The 19,597-nt window shown below is 39.9% G+C and overlaps 2 protein-coding genes across 6 annotated transcripts; one reads left to right on the top strand and one right to left on the bottom strand.

Annotated features, from left to right (window-relative positions):
• Positions 1-2,512: 2,512 nt before the first annotated feature.
• nacc1b (nucleus accumbens associated 1, BEN and BTB (POZ) domain containing b) lies at positions 2,513-13,741 on the bottom strand. 5 transcript variants are annotated; one of them, XM_077719268.1, is made up of 9 exons: positions 13,546-13,741; positions 9,118-9,268; positions 8,171-8,413; positions 7,857-8,057; positions 7,032-7,485; positions 6,579-6,864; positions 6,015-6,112; positions 5,618-5,937; positions 2,513-3,078 (listed from the first exon to the last, which is right to left on the bottom strand). In XM_077719268.1, exons 1-8 carry the CDS (start codon positions 13,680-13,682, stop codon positions 5,618-5,620), a joined length of 1,890 nt encoding a protein of 629 aa, XP_077575394.1. In that variant the 5' UTR covers positions 13,683-13,741; the 3' UTR covers positions 2,513-3,078. The 5 variants fall into 5 exon arrangements, with proteins under 5 accessions (XP_077575394.1, XP_077575393.1, XP_077575395.1 ...); XM_077719267.1 differs by lacking the exon at positions 2,513-3,078 and having other exon boundaries at positions 3,728-5,937; XM_077719269.1 differs by lacking the exons at positions 2,513-3,078; positions 13,546-13,741 and adding an exon at positions 13,379-13,531 and having other exon boundaries at positions 3,728-5,937.
• A 42-nt stretch (positions 13,742-13,783) lies between these two features.
• On the top strand, positions 13,784-19,500 carry trmt1 (tRNA methyltransferase 1). The gene is made up of 16 exons (XM_077719266.1): positions 13,784-14,614; positions 15,115-15,415; positions 15,497-15,686; positions 15,948-16,135; positions 16,370-16,485; positions 16,558-16,670; positions 16,882-17,030; positions 17,146-17,229; positions 17,296-17,365; positions 17,738-17,872; positions 17,949-18,034; positions 18,290-18,398; positions 18,701-18,777; positions 18,841-18,960; positions 19,065-19,179; positions 19,284-19,500. Exons 2-16 carry the CDS (start codon positions 15,126-15,128, stop codon positions 19,332-19,334), a joined length of 1,893 nt encoding a protein of 630 aa, XP_077575392.1. The 5' UTR covers positions 13,784-14,614; positions 15,115-15,125; the 3' UTR covers positions 19,335-19,500.
• Positions 19,501-19,597: the final 97 nt, after the last annotated feature.

The following is a 19,597-nucleotide window of genomic DNA, read 5'->3' as shown; positions in this document are numbered from 1 at the left end:
TTATAAAATCGAAATCTTTGGGGAAAAAACATTAATGGGGCAATCCAAAATCTAATTGAGTCATGCAATAATGCGCAGAATATTTAAATAATCAAAATACTGGAGTATATTGGCATCTATAATACATTTCAAAACTTTTTGGGGGAAAAGCAAGGACGCCGCAAAGTGATATGTTGACTGCCATCGCATCACAAAATGGTTGAGAGCTTTCGAGGTAAACTTTTTTTCCGTTTTATAGGAAAACCAAAAACTGCATCAATGCGCAAAGCCAAGTGCGCGCACACCTTGAGGCTGCGGCGGCATGCGTGCGCTCTGGCTTCTTCAGAGGTTTGGATCTAACTTGAGTATGGTATTGTGTGTGGTTTGTGTATGGTTAAAGTTTGCTTTTGGCATTCCCAAGTTTTTACAGGTTTGTTGGTTTTTATAGGACATTCACCACATCGCCACCGGGGACCCGAACACAAGAAAAATCCACCCCATCAATTTTACATCAAAATTTTAAAGACGATCAAATAAAATTCCACAAACTGGAATGTGTGTGTTTGTTTTCAGAACAAATGTAAGTGGTCAATTTTTGGTTAAATCCAATCCAGATTTGCAAAGAAAATAGTTTGTGTACTGTATTATTCCATTTATAATCTTATTCTATAAAGAAACATTAAAATGAATCTGGTATTTTCATTAGTGGGGCTGTGTAAAATATGCTCTTGCAACAAAAAATGGGGTGTACGTCCCTTTTAAGTTAAAAAGAATATCCTAGTTAATTTTAAGAGGGTTGATAATTACATTTTTTGTTTATATGAAAATTTACCATCCTTTTGGGGTATGCAGAAAAAGAAAATATTGATATTCCTCCACAGAAGAATCAAGTCTAGATTTTCATCTGCCAATAATGAGTAATACAGTTGGTGCTTTAAAAAAATGTAATGTAGACCTCTTTTTAGATAATCAAATGATATTTTTTCTTTATCAATCGCTCAGTTGATTTGACAAAAGCTGAACATTTTCAGTCAAACGTAGCGATTTTTTGCGGGGTGGATTATTCCTTCAACAATTATTTCTCAAAGCTGCAGATAGGCCATTTGTACATTTTTACCCCCCTATGAAACAATCAACAAAAAAGTCAATTTTTCTTAAACATTGGGGCAAAAAAACAAACAAAGAGAGATGGACAATTTCCAGCTTTTTTTTTTTCGTTATTCACTCCTCGAGTCACGAGCGTGCATTTTACAGTAAACAAATGTCATAAAAGGAGAAACAATGTATTAAAAAAAAGTACAAAAAGATTTCTAAAAAACTATGATTTCAAAAAAATGTATAAAAACCACCAACAAAGTGAGCATGCTCAGAAAGGTGCAAAGGGGCTACAATGCCATTGAGCGCTAACCCAAAGGTGCTTTTTTTTCTTTTACAAAAGGAAATTAACCCCAAAACTTTCCCAACTGTGCTTTCATTTATCACTTAAGCTTCTCCGGACAGATGGACGGGCGTAGAATTTCAGTTTTTTGGTTTTGGGGGGCGTGTTTTGGAGTTTATCGGATTGTGTGAGCGTTATTAATATTTTAAGGTGCGCATGTAAATACAGTGATCAAGACTTTTTTTTTTAAATGATTACAATCACAGCTAAAAAGGGACGTCGCGGCGAAGGAAAACATTCTAGAAGCAGCACCGCCTTCAAGTAAACTCACTTTGGAAATAATGATTGCTTTTATTTTATTTTTTTAGTTGGTTTTATAAACATTCAGACGCCTCACAGTTTTGTCCCAAATTTTGATTACGCTTATTAGCATGATATTTAAATCGGGTTTTATGGGATTAATGTAAAAAAATGGGGGAGAAGAACAAAAAAGGTGTATTTTTGTGGGGAATAATATGTGGGAAAATGTTTTTTGTGTAACAAACTCATTAAGGAAGAAATAAAATAATATAAAATCCTGTCTATTTTCGTACCTTTGCAACAATGTAAAATTTGATGACACTATGTTTGAAGATGTGATTCCTTGCTTATGGTATTACAAAAAAATACTTCATAATACTATGAAGTAGTGAAATGTTGAATAAAGTCATATAGTCAGAAATGTCATGACAAGATTTTTCCTCTAAAAGTTATTATACTAATAAAAATATATATATGTATCTCTGCTAAAACTCATTCTAATTTGGAGAAAGTCATAAAGCTTGTACATTTTATAACCACACAATGAATGCGTGGGGAAAAAAGTCAAGTGTAAAGTCAATTTTGCAAAGAAAAAAAGTAATGTGTTGCCAGAATGCAGTCATATTTGCAACAAATTATTAAACATTATTATGTGTCTAATTTCAACACTATAGTCGTCACATTTTGCAGATATGTCTGATTTAGTGAGGAAAAAAATATACATTTTCATAAAAGTCATCAGTCATACGTCATTTATGAAAATAAAGGTCATAATCTGAGTTTTAAAAAATCACTTAAATGAGAAGAATGTCCTTTTTAAAAACATATAGATGCTTCACAGCTTCCTGTTTTTTTAGAAGTCCGCCTGCCTGCTTTCTCATGACTGCAATCACCAAAGTTGCAAAAATAAAACTATAAAAAAACACCCTTACCCAGCACCCCAGTCCTAAAATGATGCAAAAATATGTATTTTCATCCTCTAAACTATGATAAACCTAAAATCTGTCTCAGCAACTACTTCATATAAGCATTACTTTTTAGCAGGATCCCGCTTTTGACAACTAAACGTTCAAATGGAAAAAAACCTAAACATAAGGAAGACTTCTAGTGAAAAGTTAACAAACAAAACTCTTTTTCGGCGCAAGGTTTTACGTAATTTTTTTTAGTTTGGGTGTGAAAATGGTCAAATCAACAAAAAAATCGAAGGGACATTTAGGCAAAAACTACAAGGAATGTTGCTGTTACACAGCCAGTATTTATACTTGCATGTACGTGTATGTACCTTTCAAACAGCCTTTACGGCTTGACGCGTTGTGAAGCAAGATGTGTGGTGACAACTTTCCTCCCAGTTGCAGTTTCCTCACTTCTAAAAACTACGTTGAGGGTGACTTTATATGTTCTTTTCTGATTGTGCGGGATCTCTGTGAAAAAGTGTCAGAAACATCACATTAGAACTGAAAAACGCATATAAATTTAGGGTATTTCTTAAACTAAAAGTACAGTATATACGTATATGCTTCTAATCAGGTTTATTTGGAAATTTTGAGATGTGAGGACCTTCTGCTCTGGGTGAAAATCACAGGCTGCCATCTTGTCAAAGAAACATCTTAAATTATAGTATTTTGCTGCCTCTTTCATGCAAAAATTGGGTTACCCACTACACGACTAATGTACTTATTTTTTTTTTTTTGCATCTCCACCAAATCGGGACTTTGATCATATGGGTCAAACTCATCCGGATTTTAAGCTTTTTCTTCTACTTTATGCTACTTTAAGTCTCCCTCTCTCTCCCATCCATTGGAATGAATAATGCCCTTATTTTATAATTAAATATCATAACCACAAGTTATTTGTTACTCTGTTAGTAGATGCCATGGAATATCCTGTTTTTTGGCTGTTTTTTTCAGGGGTGGGGAACAAACTAATTTGTATTTAGTTCATCTCTATGGGAAAAGTTGATTTGAGATAAGAGTAAATCGACAAACGAGCTCATTAAGCTTGCATCTCAAGGTATGACTGTATATGAAAACCGGCGACCCCCAAAAAGCATTGATTTTAGCTTCTTAAAAATGATTTTTCATAGCCATTTATTCTTTGAAATGTCAAGCTACTCACATTATTTTCCCCCATTTTTAACGCATTGAAAAACTAACACTGGAATGTTTTTGACCGCAACCAATAAATCTGTAAACTTGGCCCTTTTTCTTCATCATCATCAGCATCAAATTAGATGCCTTTTACGCTCCGTTAATCTTTTCAGTGCAATCCTTTGTCGTTTTACTGCCCCTCGGAGCGTCACTTTGAGAATAAGAAAAAAAAACACGACTGCAGAGGTTACGTAAACAAAAATGCAGGCGTTTACGTTTGAGGCTGTTCCCTCTTTGCGTCTCTTTTGTCTGGATTGTGACTGCCGCAGTGCCTCTTCGTCTGTCCTGGGAGATTATTTAACACACACACACACACATACACACACAGACACACACCCCTCCTTCTCCTCCTTGTTCACCTCCTCCTTTCCTACAGTCTGGCATTAGAATTCCCTCAGTCTAGTCAAAACCACGCGTTGGATTGGTCACCAGCCAAAGAGGGTTGAAAAGAGGACAGACAGAGACCCTCCTCATCCTCATCTTTTGATGCCTTTAAAAAAAAAAAAAGGCAAAATAAACACAAAAATGGGGAAAAGTTCTCCTCATTCCATAACTAGGTGCACTTAAAGCACATAAATGATGGAATGTCAGCCTTGCTTATGAATTTTAAATGAATCTAAACATGAATTTAGGGCATAAAATGCATGTGTGTATGCTTTTGTGTGTGTATGTGAGAGAAAGAGTGTGTGAAAGGCAGACAAAAACAAACACGCCACCTACGCAGTGGCAAGCATGCGCAATCAGCAGCCAGACATATACACACACACACACATATGGAGAGTGTAGATGGCACTCTGGCTGAGACACAAACCATAAAAGGAGATATGGGAATGTGTTCATGTGTGAGGGTCTGCATTAATATGCACACGCACATTAGGCAGCGATAATGCGGATTATGTCTCGGGTGGCAGTCTCACCCTGCCTTGAAAAATGGTTGAAATGGCACATTTAAATCAACAAATCATCTGCAGCTGCCAAAAGTGTACCGGGGAGGGGATGATGTCAAGGTTTATCGACTAAAGCCTTCTTTTTTTATAGCCACTTCGCTTGACTTCGGTGCAGGCAAGCATGGGTTCGATTCCCGCTTAGTGGTGGTATGATTGGGCTTGTGAATGATTGTCTGTCTCTTTGTGTGCCCTATGGCTGACTGGCAACCAGTCTTGGGTGTAGTTAAAAGCGGAACTACTGCCAGCATACTAGGCAATTTTACCAGTCAATGATTAATTTGAGTACAACTATATACTGCAAAATAGCCATGCTGCAGTTCTGGTAAATGAAAGTTGTTGTTTGGGGCCAACTCAACACAAATAACGCGCGCATTTAGTTTGATTTTAACATTGAAATACATAGAAGTCTGATTTTGGCGGGGGTCAAAATAGTTGTCGTTCTCAGGCTACATAAAAGCATAATTCCTACTCTCCCTAAACTTATTTCCTTAAAATCCTGTTGACATTTTATGGGAGTAACATATAAAAAAAAAGTAAAAAAAATAAACAGTATCAGAACTCAAGTCGTTCTTTGGGGCAAACCTTTTAAAAAATCTGGGTACATTCATATGAAGAAGGGGTTAATAAAGGATTGATTTTGTTGGTAAAAGAACTTTGATGATGCTACACACAAGTGGGAGACGCTCAATTCCTGTCACTGGAATTATGATGCATGCTTGTTGTGTTTGTGGGCTCGTAAGAGAAAGAGCTGCTAAAAGCAGGAGAAAGTGGGGCTAAAAAGGAAAAAAAAAAGATCAGAAGTAGAAAGAAAGCGGCGGCACCACCTCCTACCGTCCGTCCAAACATCTGTCTGTCCTTTCACTCACTCAAAACAAAGTGCTGCCATCTCCTCCTCTCCCTCCTCCGCCGTCCTGGAGCGCATCGGTAGGCGTCGCCCCACCGTCATTTCCCCCCGTTGCCAACTCCAGGGCGGCGGTATCGAAACCTTGCTCTCCACTCAACCCGTCGGCTTCTGCCTTGACATTGTCGGCCAGGAAAGAGGAGTAAGCGTCGCTGTCAGCCATCAGGAGTTTGAGTTTAGGTATCCAGCTTTTTCGAACCACACGACGGGCATTGGTGCACATGTCGGCGGCGATGGCGTTCATTTCACTCTCCCGGAAACTTGGCGCAAAATTCTGACAGTAGACTAGTAAAGAGGAGGGAAATTATGAAGACAGTTTTTGATGATGTGTTATGCTAGCGGATCAGTGGCGAGCAACTCACATTTAACCGCGTGAAGAACTCGGTTGTCCAGCGGCTTGCGACTCGGATCGTTGGTGGAGGAGCGGATGCCAGTTCCACAACTGTTAGCCAAGGTGCTCCTGAGTACACAGCATCACAAAAATATGTCAAATATACCAAAAATTGAATAATAAAATTTAATAATTTTTTGGGGGGTATTTTGTTTTATTGTATTATTTTACAGTTGATAAAATAAAAGGCAATCAGTAATAATAAAAACATTCTGCATTGTAGAAATGTTTTACCTGGCCTTGATTGTTTGTATACCTTGAGTACATTTAATTTCTAATTTCTAAAACATCTTAAATAGATTGGAATAGAAAAAAAGTATATACACAAATGTTTCAAAAATATTAGTAAAATTAATTAATTTGAATATTCAATAAAAAACGAAAATCATTTAAAATATAAGATTAGAATAATACAGATATGTACATTTATGAATAATAATAGCAGTAGTACAAAAAAAACATGCTACAACCATTTTCTTACCATTTAAACCACACTAAGGGTACAATTCTGAACCTTGAAGAAACTGTGACTCACCTGTCAAAGAAGGCAGCTAGCAGACGCCTTAGCAGAACCTTGTGTCGTGTGCCGGCGCTGACGTGGCAGTTCATAAGCTGAGCCCGGGAGATGAAAACAGAGGTGCCGCTCACCAGCTCTAGTTTTTCAGCGGGGTCGCCTTCCTCGTAGAGTTTAGGATGGCAGCGATTGCCAATCTGGCTGATAAGCTCCGAAGGCAGAGATGCCAGCTCTTGCCGTGGGCGCCCGCCTCGTCGCCCAGAGTCTGGGGCAGCGTCTGGCAACGCCTCCACTTTCTCACCGGGCACTGTGAGAGCCAAATTAGAAAATTAGAACTAGAAAAAAAGTGCAAAAAATAAAGTGCTCATCATCATACTATAAGTCATTAGAATCGATCCATCTCGCTTTTGTTCCAAGTCTTTAATTGGCACGTTTGTCAACCTTACTTAATAAGAATTTTGATGTGTTTCTGACCTGTAGTGTTGGCGTTGAGCATGCTATACATGGTGTAAATGTTGCAGATTTGTCTATACTGCTCTTCGGCGCTCTCATCCGCCATCTCGTCTTCTTCTTCATCGTCATGGTAGCTGATGGGCGAGTCACTGGTGTACAGACTGAGTGTGCCTGGACTCGTGCCTTCGGGGGTACTGCCATTATTACTATTGTTGTTGTTACTAATGTTGCTGCTGTGGTTGTTATTAGTGGTGGTGGTGGTGCCTCCCGCCACTAACGTAAGAGCACTCCCTCGTCCGGAGGAATCCTGGGCAGCGGCATTTGAGGAGAGTGAGGAAGATGAAGAAGACGAGGAAGAGTAGCGTGCCGCTTTTCTTTGTCCGCCGCTACCACCTCCAGAAGCGGCTCCGCCATTGCCTCCTTCCCATAGACGTTTGGCTACTGGAATACAGACTACTGAGTATGGGAATCCCTCCTGTTTAGGACCAAGGAAAGAAATGTATTCTGTACTCTTTGTACTCAGTAAAAAGTTATATGTACAAAGTTTTATTTCATCCCTGCTGACTACCAGAGGGGAAAGCACTGCTCTTGGCAGTCATGTTGTTTTTGAGAAGTAGTCATTGTTGCTTATGTGAAATTAGTAATTACTTAATTTGAACTATTTTTTACATTTTCGAACATTCTCTAAAACTGCAAGTTGAAATAAAGAAAACTATCTAGGTATAACTATACGAAAAATGCCTTGCATGATTACGAAAAGAATGTGTGGAATACATATGCCTGTACAATAAATGAGAAATTTGTGTAAAACTGCAAAAAATGGTAGGTAAACAAGGCCAATTTCACCTGTTGAGATTGAGGTGTGGTGGCGTTCTGCTCCGTTTTCACCTTGGACACTAGGGGAAGGGGTGTCAAGCAAGCGGAAGGCCTGGCAGTGGTAGTGGCAATTGGGGTGCTGATGGCCCCTCCGACCGTTTGAGTGACAGGACTCTGAGGTTCTGTCTCCTCGGTGTGAAGTCCCTGTGAGTCGCAGCTTGGAGATGAGACCTGATGGAAGCAAAAAGGACACATTTAATGTGCATTTGGGTGCTTTTTGTAATTTGAATGGGCTTTGGTACCCAACTCTATTTACAATCTTATTAACTATGACATCCATGTACCTTGAGGAAAAACTCTGTGCCCTTCTCCATGATTTGCTGGATTTGCAAGAATCCTGCCGTGTACATGAGCAGGAACTGGTCTCCCACATTCATGCTCAGGCGGCCCGTGTAGCAGAAGGCCAGGATTTGCTGGAAGCTCTGTGGCTGCACGGCTGACGGCAGCTCCACCACCGAGCTCTTGCCACCGGCATTGAACAGGTCTCGGAAGTACGATGAGCTGGCCGCTAATACTGCACGGTGGGCCTAAGAAGGGAAATGATGAATGTTATTTAGTCATTAGCAAACCCTGGAAAAAATAAAATACAAAAAAGCCACAAAAAGGGGTTTCAAAAAATGTCTTAAATGTCTTTTTCCCCCAGATTTTTTCTTCTAAACAATGTTTGAAAATAATTTAGTGTTGAAATGCTAAATTATGGCAATGGAGTATTTTAAGATGAATTACAACACTTTGAATCTTTATTTACTAAACATCACTGAAACTAGGACGGAGGCTAGTGTGTGGAAATTCTTCCACCACTGGGAAACATTTAAAAAGGCTAGATTTCCGCCATTGTAGTTTCTTATCGCAACAATTGAGTGGCGCGGCATTCACTGGGGGACTAATTAAACCTGACTGACTGTATGTGGTCAAAAAACGATTTAGTTGAGTGAACTTTTGTAAAAAAAAAAACAAAAAAAAACTGGCAGATTCTGGAGCAGTCATGCGCAACTTTAACAATTCATACTTCAAAAGCTAACATTTTTTAAAAAGAATAATTCACTGAGTCGAATTTTAAAAGAAAAAAAAGCGGCAAAAATCAGGGATTCAGCACTCAATCTCAGTTTTTGCCAATGTTTTTAGCATTAATCTTCAGACAGACTATGTATTTAGAATCAAATCATCAAATCGAGATTCCAATCCCCTTAAATAAAAAAACGTATTTGTGGTTTAGAATTATAAACTGAACCTTGAAGGCGTGTCCCTTGACCACCACAGAGACGTCGCAGTACAGACCCTGCAGACGCTGCTCATTCAGACATTCCAGGACATTGTTGCCAAAGTTGGGGATCGCCATCTGTAGCGTCTGAGCCATAACGCTGTGCCCAGCACTACGGGGTCTGTAAGAAGCAAAAAAAAATAGATGTGAGACTTGCTATCTTATTTTTATATTCCCCTAATCGCAGTCAAATTCCAGAGTCTAGCTTCTTATTTTACCTCATTGAAAGGCATCCACAGTCTAATTGTGAGCCTTCTCATGCTTCGTGGCCTACTTCCCTCCACATCACTCGGTCAAATAAGAGTCGGTTATATAACTTGTCTATTTTTCAATGCTATAGTGAACTGTGAAGAAAAAGGGGGACCAATAAACACAAAATAATCCGTCCTTATTAACAGATTCAGTTTGAGAATGACTTACTTATCTCTGATTGGAGTGATGTGGATACTGATAGTGGGAAAGTTAGAAAAATACAGTGGGGATGAGATAATTAATGGATCCACCACTACTTCCATGGCGGATGACTATCAATTATGATCATAAAATATTCTTATTGTATTTTTGGGGATAATTTCTGGTAGAATTGAGGCCAAAGCTGTCTAGTATCGGTTTCCATTACCCATTATATTGACGGATTGGAAATTTCCAACTGTACATGTGAAGATATCCAGTGCAAGAGCCAGATCGGCACCTTAAATGTTGTATGCTGTACTGACTAGAGAAATTCCCCAATGGCTGCAAAATGTGGAATAGATTTCCTTGAAAAACAGTCTAAATTGATGAGAGGAAGAAAAATGTAATTAGCAGTAAACTCTTTGAGCACTTTGGAGGTCCGCCAGCAGTCGTTCATCATTAATTTGTATACTGTAGTGCAGCTTTTGACACGTGATGAGCAGACGGTTGAAATAAAGAACAGACTAAAGAGACGAAAGACTTCTATTTTTAGCTTGAGTGCTGCATTATATAATTAAATAACTTTATGCTAAGTTTTAGGGTGCCACAGACTTGCACACTGATTTCATTTATTTATTTAGTATATATATGAACATTTGGTGTGCGGTTGCATCATGATGACTTTACAATGAGAATATGGAAAATGTCTTCAATGTCAATTTTTACTCATAAGCATGCTAGAGAGCATCTATCGAGTTTCTCTTTTGAAAAAAATCAATTTTTACAAACAAAATTTAGTGATTATAATGTCTCATATGTGTCATTATTTATTCATGCTCCTGTGTCAGATTCTGTCGTCAAGGAAAAGTCCTTCATTAGCAAAAAATATGAGGAATTGTTCATAGTTAAGATTTAAATAAAGACTTTTCCAATGGTCCTTTGTCTATACAGTTATTTAGCTAAGAGTCCAGAAAAACAATGCCTTTGTTGGAATGGCCAGTGTTTATATTGGTATAGCGTACAGAAATGTCTTTGTTTTGACACTTAAAACTAATCAGAAAAATCCACACAAGTGATGAAAATCAACCATTCCATATCTCTGGTGACATTTTGCACTTTACGTGGCCTCCAGCGATAGTCAAGTCGGCTGCACCACTTCCAGGTGTAAAGATGTGCACCAGCATGAATAATAAGCAGACAGTTGCCATGACGACAAGCCATTGTGCCTAATAAATTAAAGTCAAGCATGCTGATAACACACATTGAGAAGAACAGTCAAGACAAAAGACACATTCCCAAACATGTCTGTGGGGATCATTGAGATGTCATCCAAGAACACCCAGTTACAGGTCAATGGGGGTCACCACAACATCCCCAAAATAAAAAAGGGAGTTAATTGCTGTGACTTGAACTTTGAACTTGGGGGCCCTCTCGTGCCCCATTAAACACTGAATGTCTAAACTTTGTCAAAAAGGTGACAGTGCAAACATTCCGAGGGTAAACCCAAAATCAACTTAACATAGTTAAGAGTATCATTCACTTGCCTAGTTATTATCTTTATCTTTTTGTAGAACATATACGTATACAGACTCTTCTCAGCATTTCACCAATGGACCACAACAATTCAGACTATTTTTGCCACATTATAAAAAATCAGATAAGAGCAAATTTAAAGAAAATAACAGTGGGCAGTGTCAAATCATGCTACATTCATTCATCCATCTTTAACATTGTAATCATTTTCAAGGTCAGAGATCCTATTCCAGTTGACAGGGCAAAACAGACTACAATCTGAATTGGTGGACAGACAGTAGCAGGTCACAGAGACAGAAACTTTTACTGATCCCATTAGGCCTTCGCGGAAGTAGCTAGAATGAAACACTACAATATCAGCGACTTGATTGTTGCATGTAACTTTCTTATAAAAATAATCACGGTGTTGTCTTAAGCGACAGACTCAAATCACAGCTTTCCGCTCACAGCTTAAACTGTGATACATTGCAGTATTATCCTGAACAATATAGTACCTTACATACATATACACTGGTAAAGTAAAACTATTCTGACTGTTTGAAATACATATTTAACTCACAATTTCAAAAATCCTCAGAAATGTAGTTTTTTCCAACTGTGCATATTAAATAAGTTTAGATTTCCCTAGTATTCAATGAGCACAGACTGAGGCAAAATATGTCATTTGCAAATACCAGCCCAATAATTTACAGCTGATACTTTCCCAACTTGTAAAAGAATCACAATAAATGTATTTTAGTCAATTTTCTACTCAGATCTGGTCTAGAAAGATGTCCTCTGATGACACCCGGCTGCCTACTTGCAGTCATTCCCCGCTGGCTACAGTTCAATGGGGGTCACTCTAACATCCAGGAAACATCAGGACTTAATTGCCATCACTTGACCTCTGAACCAAGCCCCCTTATTCCCATCAGAGACCTTACCATGTCAAAAGGTGACCAAACACATATCTGTACCACCACAAACTGTTGATACCATAGACAGATCTACTTCAGAAAAGCTCCTAAATCACTCAAATGAGTTTCCTGCTTTAATATTAAAAGGTGGCCTGTGTTAGCACGTAGCGAGCTAAAGCTACGGCTAACACCGCTGCCACCACACCTTTAAACACATTTCCTAAAGCTTCCTAAATTGCTCACATTACCACAATGGAGATGTGAATGCTGGTTCAAACCGACGCTCCAGGGCGGCGCGATCGCCCCAGTCCCCGCCACAAGAGCACCGAAATTCGGCTACACTCAAGTCTCCCCGCCCCCTCTGCCGGAGGAGCGCGACGAGAGCAAAGAAAGAAAACTTAACCCCAAAATCCAGATCGTTAAAAAGGCAGAAATCGTCTCACTTGTGGGAGTCGAGCAGTGTCGACGTCTCGCCCAAAGATGAGGGAGGAGGAGACGGCGAAAGAGTGGGAAGGAGAGCCACCAAGAAGCGGCTCTCTACCTGAGGACACGCGGGGGGAGAGAGCTGACGGTGCCCCGCCGTGTGCCAGCCTGCAGCGGGATTTGGGAGTCCTAGGCTGGCCCGGGCCGGCGGTAGGGAGAGCGAGAGAGGAGGGGAGGTAAAGAGGGAAAGGAGGGGGCTGCGAAGAGACAAAAACGAAGAGGGCCACCCACCAAAAAAAATCCCTCACTCCTTTATTTCGCACTGATGTTTAATCAAACCTTAACAGTAGGAAAATAGCCGTGGAAATGGCATTTAAAACAGCCAAGCTTAGGTTCTGCACTATTGTTGTTGTCTGGATCTTTTCATTTTCATATCGAGTACTTGAAATGGATTTTCAAAAGGGAATAAAAACAATAAATGAGAACGATCCACATGAATAAATGTTGTATTTCGTTTCAACGGATGAGATCTTGAACCGAGACATCAACAGGTCATTCCGGGACACAGACGGACGAGTCCAACGGCATGGCGAGGAAGGCGGATGGGGAAGACAGCTCAGGGGAGTCCCGATCGGAATGATTCTTCACCGATCGCATGGGAATTGTTAACTAACGTCTGTTCCAGTTGTTTATTGTGATATATTTGACGCTTTCTACCCTTTAAGAAGCGCGTATATTCGTTTAATAGCAGGAAGAAGAGCGCCGCAACCATGGAAGTCACTGGCCGACCGAAGAGGGTCGAGGCGGGGGTACGTGAGGGGGGCTACCTCGCCGCGGTGAATCGGTCGGTGCTCATAAAGTTTGCACACTTTTCCCTCACCCATCCCCCACGCGCTGTAGCTAGCTCAACTTCACTTAGCCGTGTAAAACAATTAAAAACAATGGCTTCTTTTCCAACCCCACCCCCGATTTTAAGCGTCACCTACCATCCGCTTCATAGCCTTTTCGCCAACCCCCGAAAAGAGAAGACCACCGGGGGTGAAAAAGGAAAGAGGAGAGTTCCACAAGGGGCATCACACTGCGGCCCAAAACGACGTTTTCCCCTCCCGCGTGTGCGTTTTTGCTGATGGGCTGCATAGAAGAAGTCACTCACCCCCTCGGCCGCTGGAAGTCGTTTGCGGACGAGCTGCAGCGGCGCCCGGGAAGCTCGCTAATGGTGACCGTGGTTGGGATTGTGGTGGTGGAGGTGGTGGTGTTGGTGTGTCCCTCCGCCGCGCCGCAGGCAGCCATTCATTAGTTGGACTCGACGCAGCAGCATCATGAAGGCATGCACGTACACACGCGTGCTATACAGGGGGTGGGGGGCGTGGCTGGGGGGCATTATACTGTACAGGAGAAGCGGTGCTTCCCAGGTTGGAGACAGATGACAGAATCATCGATCAGACTGCCAGACAAGAAAGGGACTTGAATGACATTCATGGACAAGTCAAGCTATAGATTATAATTTGGAGTATACTGTTTTGGATGTTGTGAGAGGAAATGCAATTGTCCCCAATCAAGAGATGTTGTCAGGGTATGGGAAGATGTTGCAAATGAGATGAGAATCATGCAGTTTTCTTGATTTAAGACCACCAAAGCAAACTAAACTAAAACTATCACCAAACCTGCTGCAGCGTTGTGCCGGACACTATCTGTACACGTAGGAAAAACCTTAACCTTTGTACAGTAATTTTATTCACTGACTGAGTGTCATTAAAGACTATCATTGGCAATCAGTTATAGATGACATTTTTTCTTATTATGGCCTCCCCTTCAACTCAGATTACAGTCAATATTTATTCTATTTTACCCCAGTGTGTTGAGTTATTCACCATGGTGGAATTGAGGAAATTAGATCATTCGTGTGAGCAGGCTAATGCGTTTTCCAGGCTCCTCAAACTGAAAGTAGGCCGGGGTAGAGAAGAGGTGGACCCGGGAAGAGGAGAGCGGTGAGGGGGCGTATCCTCACGGTACATTGTTACCCAGACGTCAACGTGATTTTTCGGGAGGAGATGCGCTTCTGACTCGTGAGCATCCGTAGACCAGCCTACTAACATGGCAGCGCCCTATCGCTAACGTGAGAGCGGTAATCTCTGCTGTTCCAAGTAGGCAAAACAGATAAAAATATCATCCATTTTCAGTTCAGATCAACGACAAAAGTGTCAGTAATAGGAGACTAAAAGGTGAGATGTATTTGGAGTCGTTTACAGCAGCGATGAGCTATTATGAGGAATGCATTTTCTTGATAAAACATTTTGAATGTAAATTGGATTTACTAATTCTGTATTCTTTTTACGTTAGGAATGCTTTGTGCAATGTTTTTAGACACTTAATTGCAAGTGGTATCGTTCCATCAAAAAATGAATGCAATCGTGCATATGAATGTTATTCATGAAGAGGATACATTTATTTTCAATTCATGTTTTTCCATGTCCTTGTTTTTAATGTAACCCAATTGTTTTCTCACAGTTTGAACTATGTGATGATTTCACCACAATCATACAAATCTCCAATCCCGTATTGTGATATTAGATTAAAATAATTGTGTTCAACCTAATCAAAACTGCAGGTCATTGCAAATATGCCGACCAATCAGATTTTTGACAACTTAGTAAATGTAACCTTTTCTATTGCTTTTACCGTAGTTATATCACTTTTTATTTATTCTCTTTTTTACCCCCAGGTTGTATCTTCATGCTGGTGCAGGCTGCCGAGCTATTCCCACGCATTGTCTCCTTAGCCCGACTATATCCGCCCCCTGCAACCCGTCTGTGGCGTGTGGGTTTCGCAATGGAAATCCCGAAAAATACCTCTAAGGACCCCGATGTTGCCATCACGAAGCCAGATGTGGTCCAGGATGAGTCTCCTCCTGTTGGACTTCTGCCTGGGGAGACTGTAGTAAAGGAGGGTAAAGCCACCATCTTGTTCCCCAGTGCCAATGAGGTGTTTTACAACCCGGTTCAGGAGTTTAATAGAGATTTAACGTGAGTTCAATTAGTGTATATGGCAGTATATATTTTTTTGTAATAAATGTCTAAGAGAATGCATGTGTTCTCTTTCCTCAGATGTGCAGTGATCACAGAGTACTCCAGAGAAGTATTGGCTCAGCGTGGCATAAAAGTTCTGGTTCCTGGTGAGAAGGAGCAAGTGCTGGTGACATTGCCAGATGATACCAGCGAATCTGACCTGCATAACGAGAAGACTAACATTGAGGAAGAAGCAGTTTGCACGGCAGTGGCAGGGGAAAAATGCGAGGTAACCATAGTGAAGTCCCTCTGTTGTCATCACTATCTGGTGCAAATATTAAATACATCCTATTAAATCATACTACAATTGGCTATATCATTGTACACATCCAATAATAGATCATTTGAATAATAACTTCCCCAAATAATGACTCTCCCAGACCTAACTTGCATAATCTTTGCCATGATAATTTGGGAATTGAATTTGAGATTGAGATTTTAACTAATTTGCTCTTACTGTGTATGAATCTCTGCCATTTTATGATGGCAGCGTGGTCTTTCCGTGCTGGAGGGTTTGGCGGCATCCGGTCTGCGCTCTGTGCGTTTTGCATTGGAAGTGCCCGGCCTTAGAAGAGTCACAGCCAATGACTTCTCCCACAAAGCTGCTGCCCTTATAGCCAGAAACGCAGAATACAACAATGTGGGTGAGATTCTCCAAGCTAGCTGCAAGGACGCTAGGTAAGACGACTTATTCCATGATCCACCATTTTTATTTATATGAATTTACTTAGGAGGATTGTGACTTTGCAATACACCTCAATTTAGGAGTGACCTTAATTGCTTGGCTCAGTTACTTTTTGTAGCCAGCAAAAATAATGCATCATTGCAAGCAGACATTTGAATGTCTTTTTATATGTATTTTGGACCATGAAGAAAAGGCAAACTGTATGTATTTTTATTTGTTGTATACAGCCTGTTAATGTACGAGATGCGAGGGAAGAAAGATCGCTATGATGTCATTGATCTGGATCCCTATGGTAGCCCTTCTGCATTCTTGGATGCTGCAGTGCAGTCTGTCAATGAAGGGGGTAGGTGTAGTCTTTTGTTTGACTTCAAAATAACAGTAAATGACTGTATAATAATATATGTTTGCCTCTCAGGCCTGTTGTGCATCACCTGCACTGATATGGCAGTGCTAGCCGGTAACAGCGGAGAGACGTGTTACAGCAAATATGGGTCAGTTTCCATCAAAACAAAGTACTGTCACGAGCAGGTGAGTCACTTAAAAAAAATTGTGAGTTTTTACGCTCAATATTTAATTCATATAGTTTATCCTACTACCTGATTTTTGCAAGGAAGCATGCATAGAGCTTAATAATAATAAAATGTTCAAATAGACTCCCGAATTGTAATGAAAAATGTTGATTTTATGTTTTTTTTTGCATAAAATATACTGTTTTGGTTTTCCATTTTGTTATCTACAGGCTCTGCGCATCATTCTGCACAGTCTGGACCAGCGAGCTAACGTGTACCAGCGTTACATTCAGCCGCTCTTGTCCGTCAGCGTGGACTTCTACATTCGAGTGTTTGTTCGTGTCTTCACAGGTCAGGCCATTGTCAAGAACTCAGCCAGGTATGTAAATGTTTGGCCTATCACATCATTTTATGTGACATTACTGAAAAAGTATAGTTAAAAATCAGGATAACGCTTAAACAGACTGAGTTAAAATGGAACTTTTGTTTTGCAGCAAACAGTCTTTAGTCTACAACTGCGTTGGCTGTGGGTCTTTCCACTTACAGAAAATGGGCAGGAGGACTAACAATGGAAAACAGTGAGACGTGGATTCTTTGGACTTGATCTTGTCATTCTGTGGCTAAGTGTTATTTATCCGTTTCAGTATGAAGTACTCTCCAGCAACTGGACCACCGGTGGGAACAACATGTGAGCACTGTGGACAAAGACATCAGGTAAACACATTGTATTATTCCAATGTATAATTAAAAAAAAACATGACTTGTACTGGGAAACATTAATAGCAAAAGTTCCATATGTAAGGCATTACATTCATTTAATAGAACACTTTCATTCAAACATCAGTTAAGACATGTTTCTTTTCTATATGACTGCTTTTATCTACATACCTCAGGGCACTTCTTGTATTAACTACATTCCATTTATTTCACAGTTGCAAGTGTCCTAACTTGTCATCAAACCATTGTTTTTAATTCCAAATGGCATCTTATATAGCGTATAAAACCAGCCTCATGCATCAAATACCACCAACGCCAATACCGACACATTATGATGCTTTATTTTGTGTCTTTGTGCCTTCTACCCAGCTTGCCGGTCCAATATGGGGAGAATCTATCCACGACCAGTCATTTGTGCAGAAGGTTCTTTCAGCAATATCTGGCAACCCGACTCGTTTTGGGACATCCAAGCGAATTGAGGGGGTACTAAGCATGGTGACTGAGGTAAGTTTTTATTAATTTTTTGAACATATGCCAACTGTCTGTTCATGTGAGACTTTATATAATTTCTGTTGCGCAGGAACTGGAGGACACACCTCTTTACTACACTGTTGACAATCTGAGCAGCACTATACACTGCAACACGCCACCCCTGCTTCAGTTCAGGTACACAAATGCAGCATCACATTAAAAAAAGCCTGTAAAGAAATGCTATTATGTGATGTTAGGAGGGAGAATTAGGTGAATATGTAAAAGTATGCCCTAGCTTTCAATACATTTCCTCGAGGAGTAAAACAAAGTCAATGTTGATAATTAGCTAGCCATTTAATTGGCATCACATACCCTTTCAAGTTCATTAAATTTTGCTCAAAATTTGGTAACAGCATCCGCCTTATTGACCAAATTTTATATTGTTTTCAGGTCTGCTCTGTTGCATGCGGGTCACAGAGTTTCTCTTTCACACGCCTGTAAAAATGCCATAAAGACAGATGCGCCGCCTGCCACCATCTGGGATATCATGCGATGTTGGGTACTCAGCTTTCCAGTTCATTGTTTTTTAACCTTTTATTTAGCCAAAGCACATTTTCTATCTTTATCTAACATATTTGTGCATTTTCCACTCTGAGAAGTAATTATTCCTTTATCTGAGTCATGGGAAAACAATCAACTAACTTATTTTTAACCATACTCAAACCCAATTAAGGAATTCACCTGTTTTGAAGCATTGCAAGTAAAATACTGTATTTTGCATTCTTGGTAAATTTTCCCAATATGTTGGCAGATAGAAAATTGACATTTATTTTACTATTGTTACTTGTGTTCTTCTTGCAGGAGAAGAGCAACCCTGTAAAACGGGAGAAACTATCAGAGATGACACCCGCATTTAAGATTCTGTCCACTGAACCCAGGTGAGAAACGGCACCAACTGGGTAGCACTTCGGCCATTTTAATCACTGTCTCTTCATTTCAAGCTTCGAAGCTTGTTTCACCGTCCGAGACGATGCCAATCCTAAATCCCGGCAGCGCCACCTGACTCGCTTCCAGGAGAACCCGCATGCTTTTTGGGGACCTAAAGCCAGAGCTAAAGCTGGGTAATAAAGATATGCCATGACTAGATATTTAACAAAGGGATCAATGTTGTTTTTAGCAAATAATCATTAACATGAATTTGATGGCTTTTTATGCGACCCAATAGCGGCGGGATTGCTGACAACCTGCAGCAGAAACGGATGAAGAACCAAAACAAGCGCAAGAACCAGATCACACACTCATCAGAGCTCAAAGAATTACCTTGCAAGAAGTTCAAACAGGTATATTTTGCAAAGTATTCATAATGTATGCCATAGGTTCATTTGGTTTGAAACGTTATCTGAAATTATTAAATGAATTCACTTTGATTTTTTTTTTATTCCAGGGCAATTGCACACATGGTGAAGAATGCTCATACTCTCATGTACCTGAATAGACCGCTGAAGAAAAAATGGAATAACTTGTTTATTTTATTTTATTTTTTTAGTTATTTTAAATCGGTTATCAAAAGAACAGTTCATTATCAAACAAACATTTATTTTTGCGGGGACATATGATCTTTGACTGCTGAAACAGATCAATAAACCCGACATATTAGTTGACATTGTTTTAGTGTTTGTGTTTTTGTATACATTAAAACTCTCAAAGCTAACATTTAGAAAGATTTCAAAAACTGTATTTACACCGGTCAGTATACAA

The sequence above is a fragment of the Stigmatopora nigra genome, chromosome 6 (genome assembly GCF_051989575.1).
Source record: "Stigmatopora nigra isolate UIUO_SnigA chromosome 6, RoL_Snig_1.1, whole genome shotgun sequence".
Taxonomy (NCBI): Eukaryota; Metazoa; Chordata; class Actinopteri; order Syngnathiformes; family Syngnathidae; genus Stigmatopora; species Stigmatopora nigra.
The sequence above is the reverse complement of the archived record's forward strand: the minus strand, read 5'-3'. Positions and strand labels throughout refer to the sequence as shown.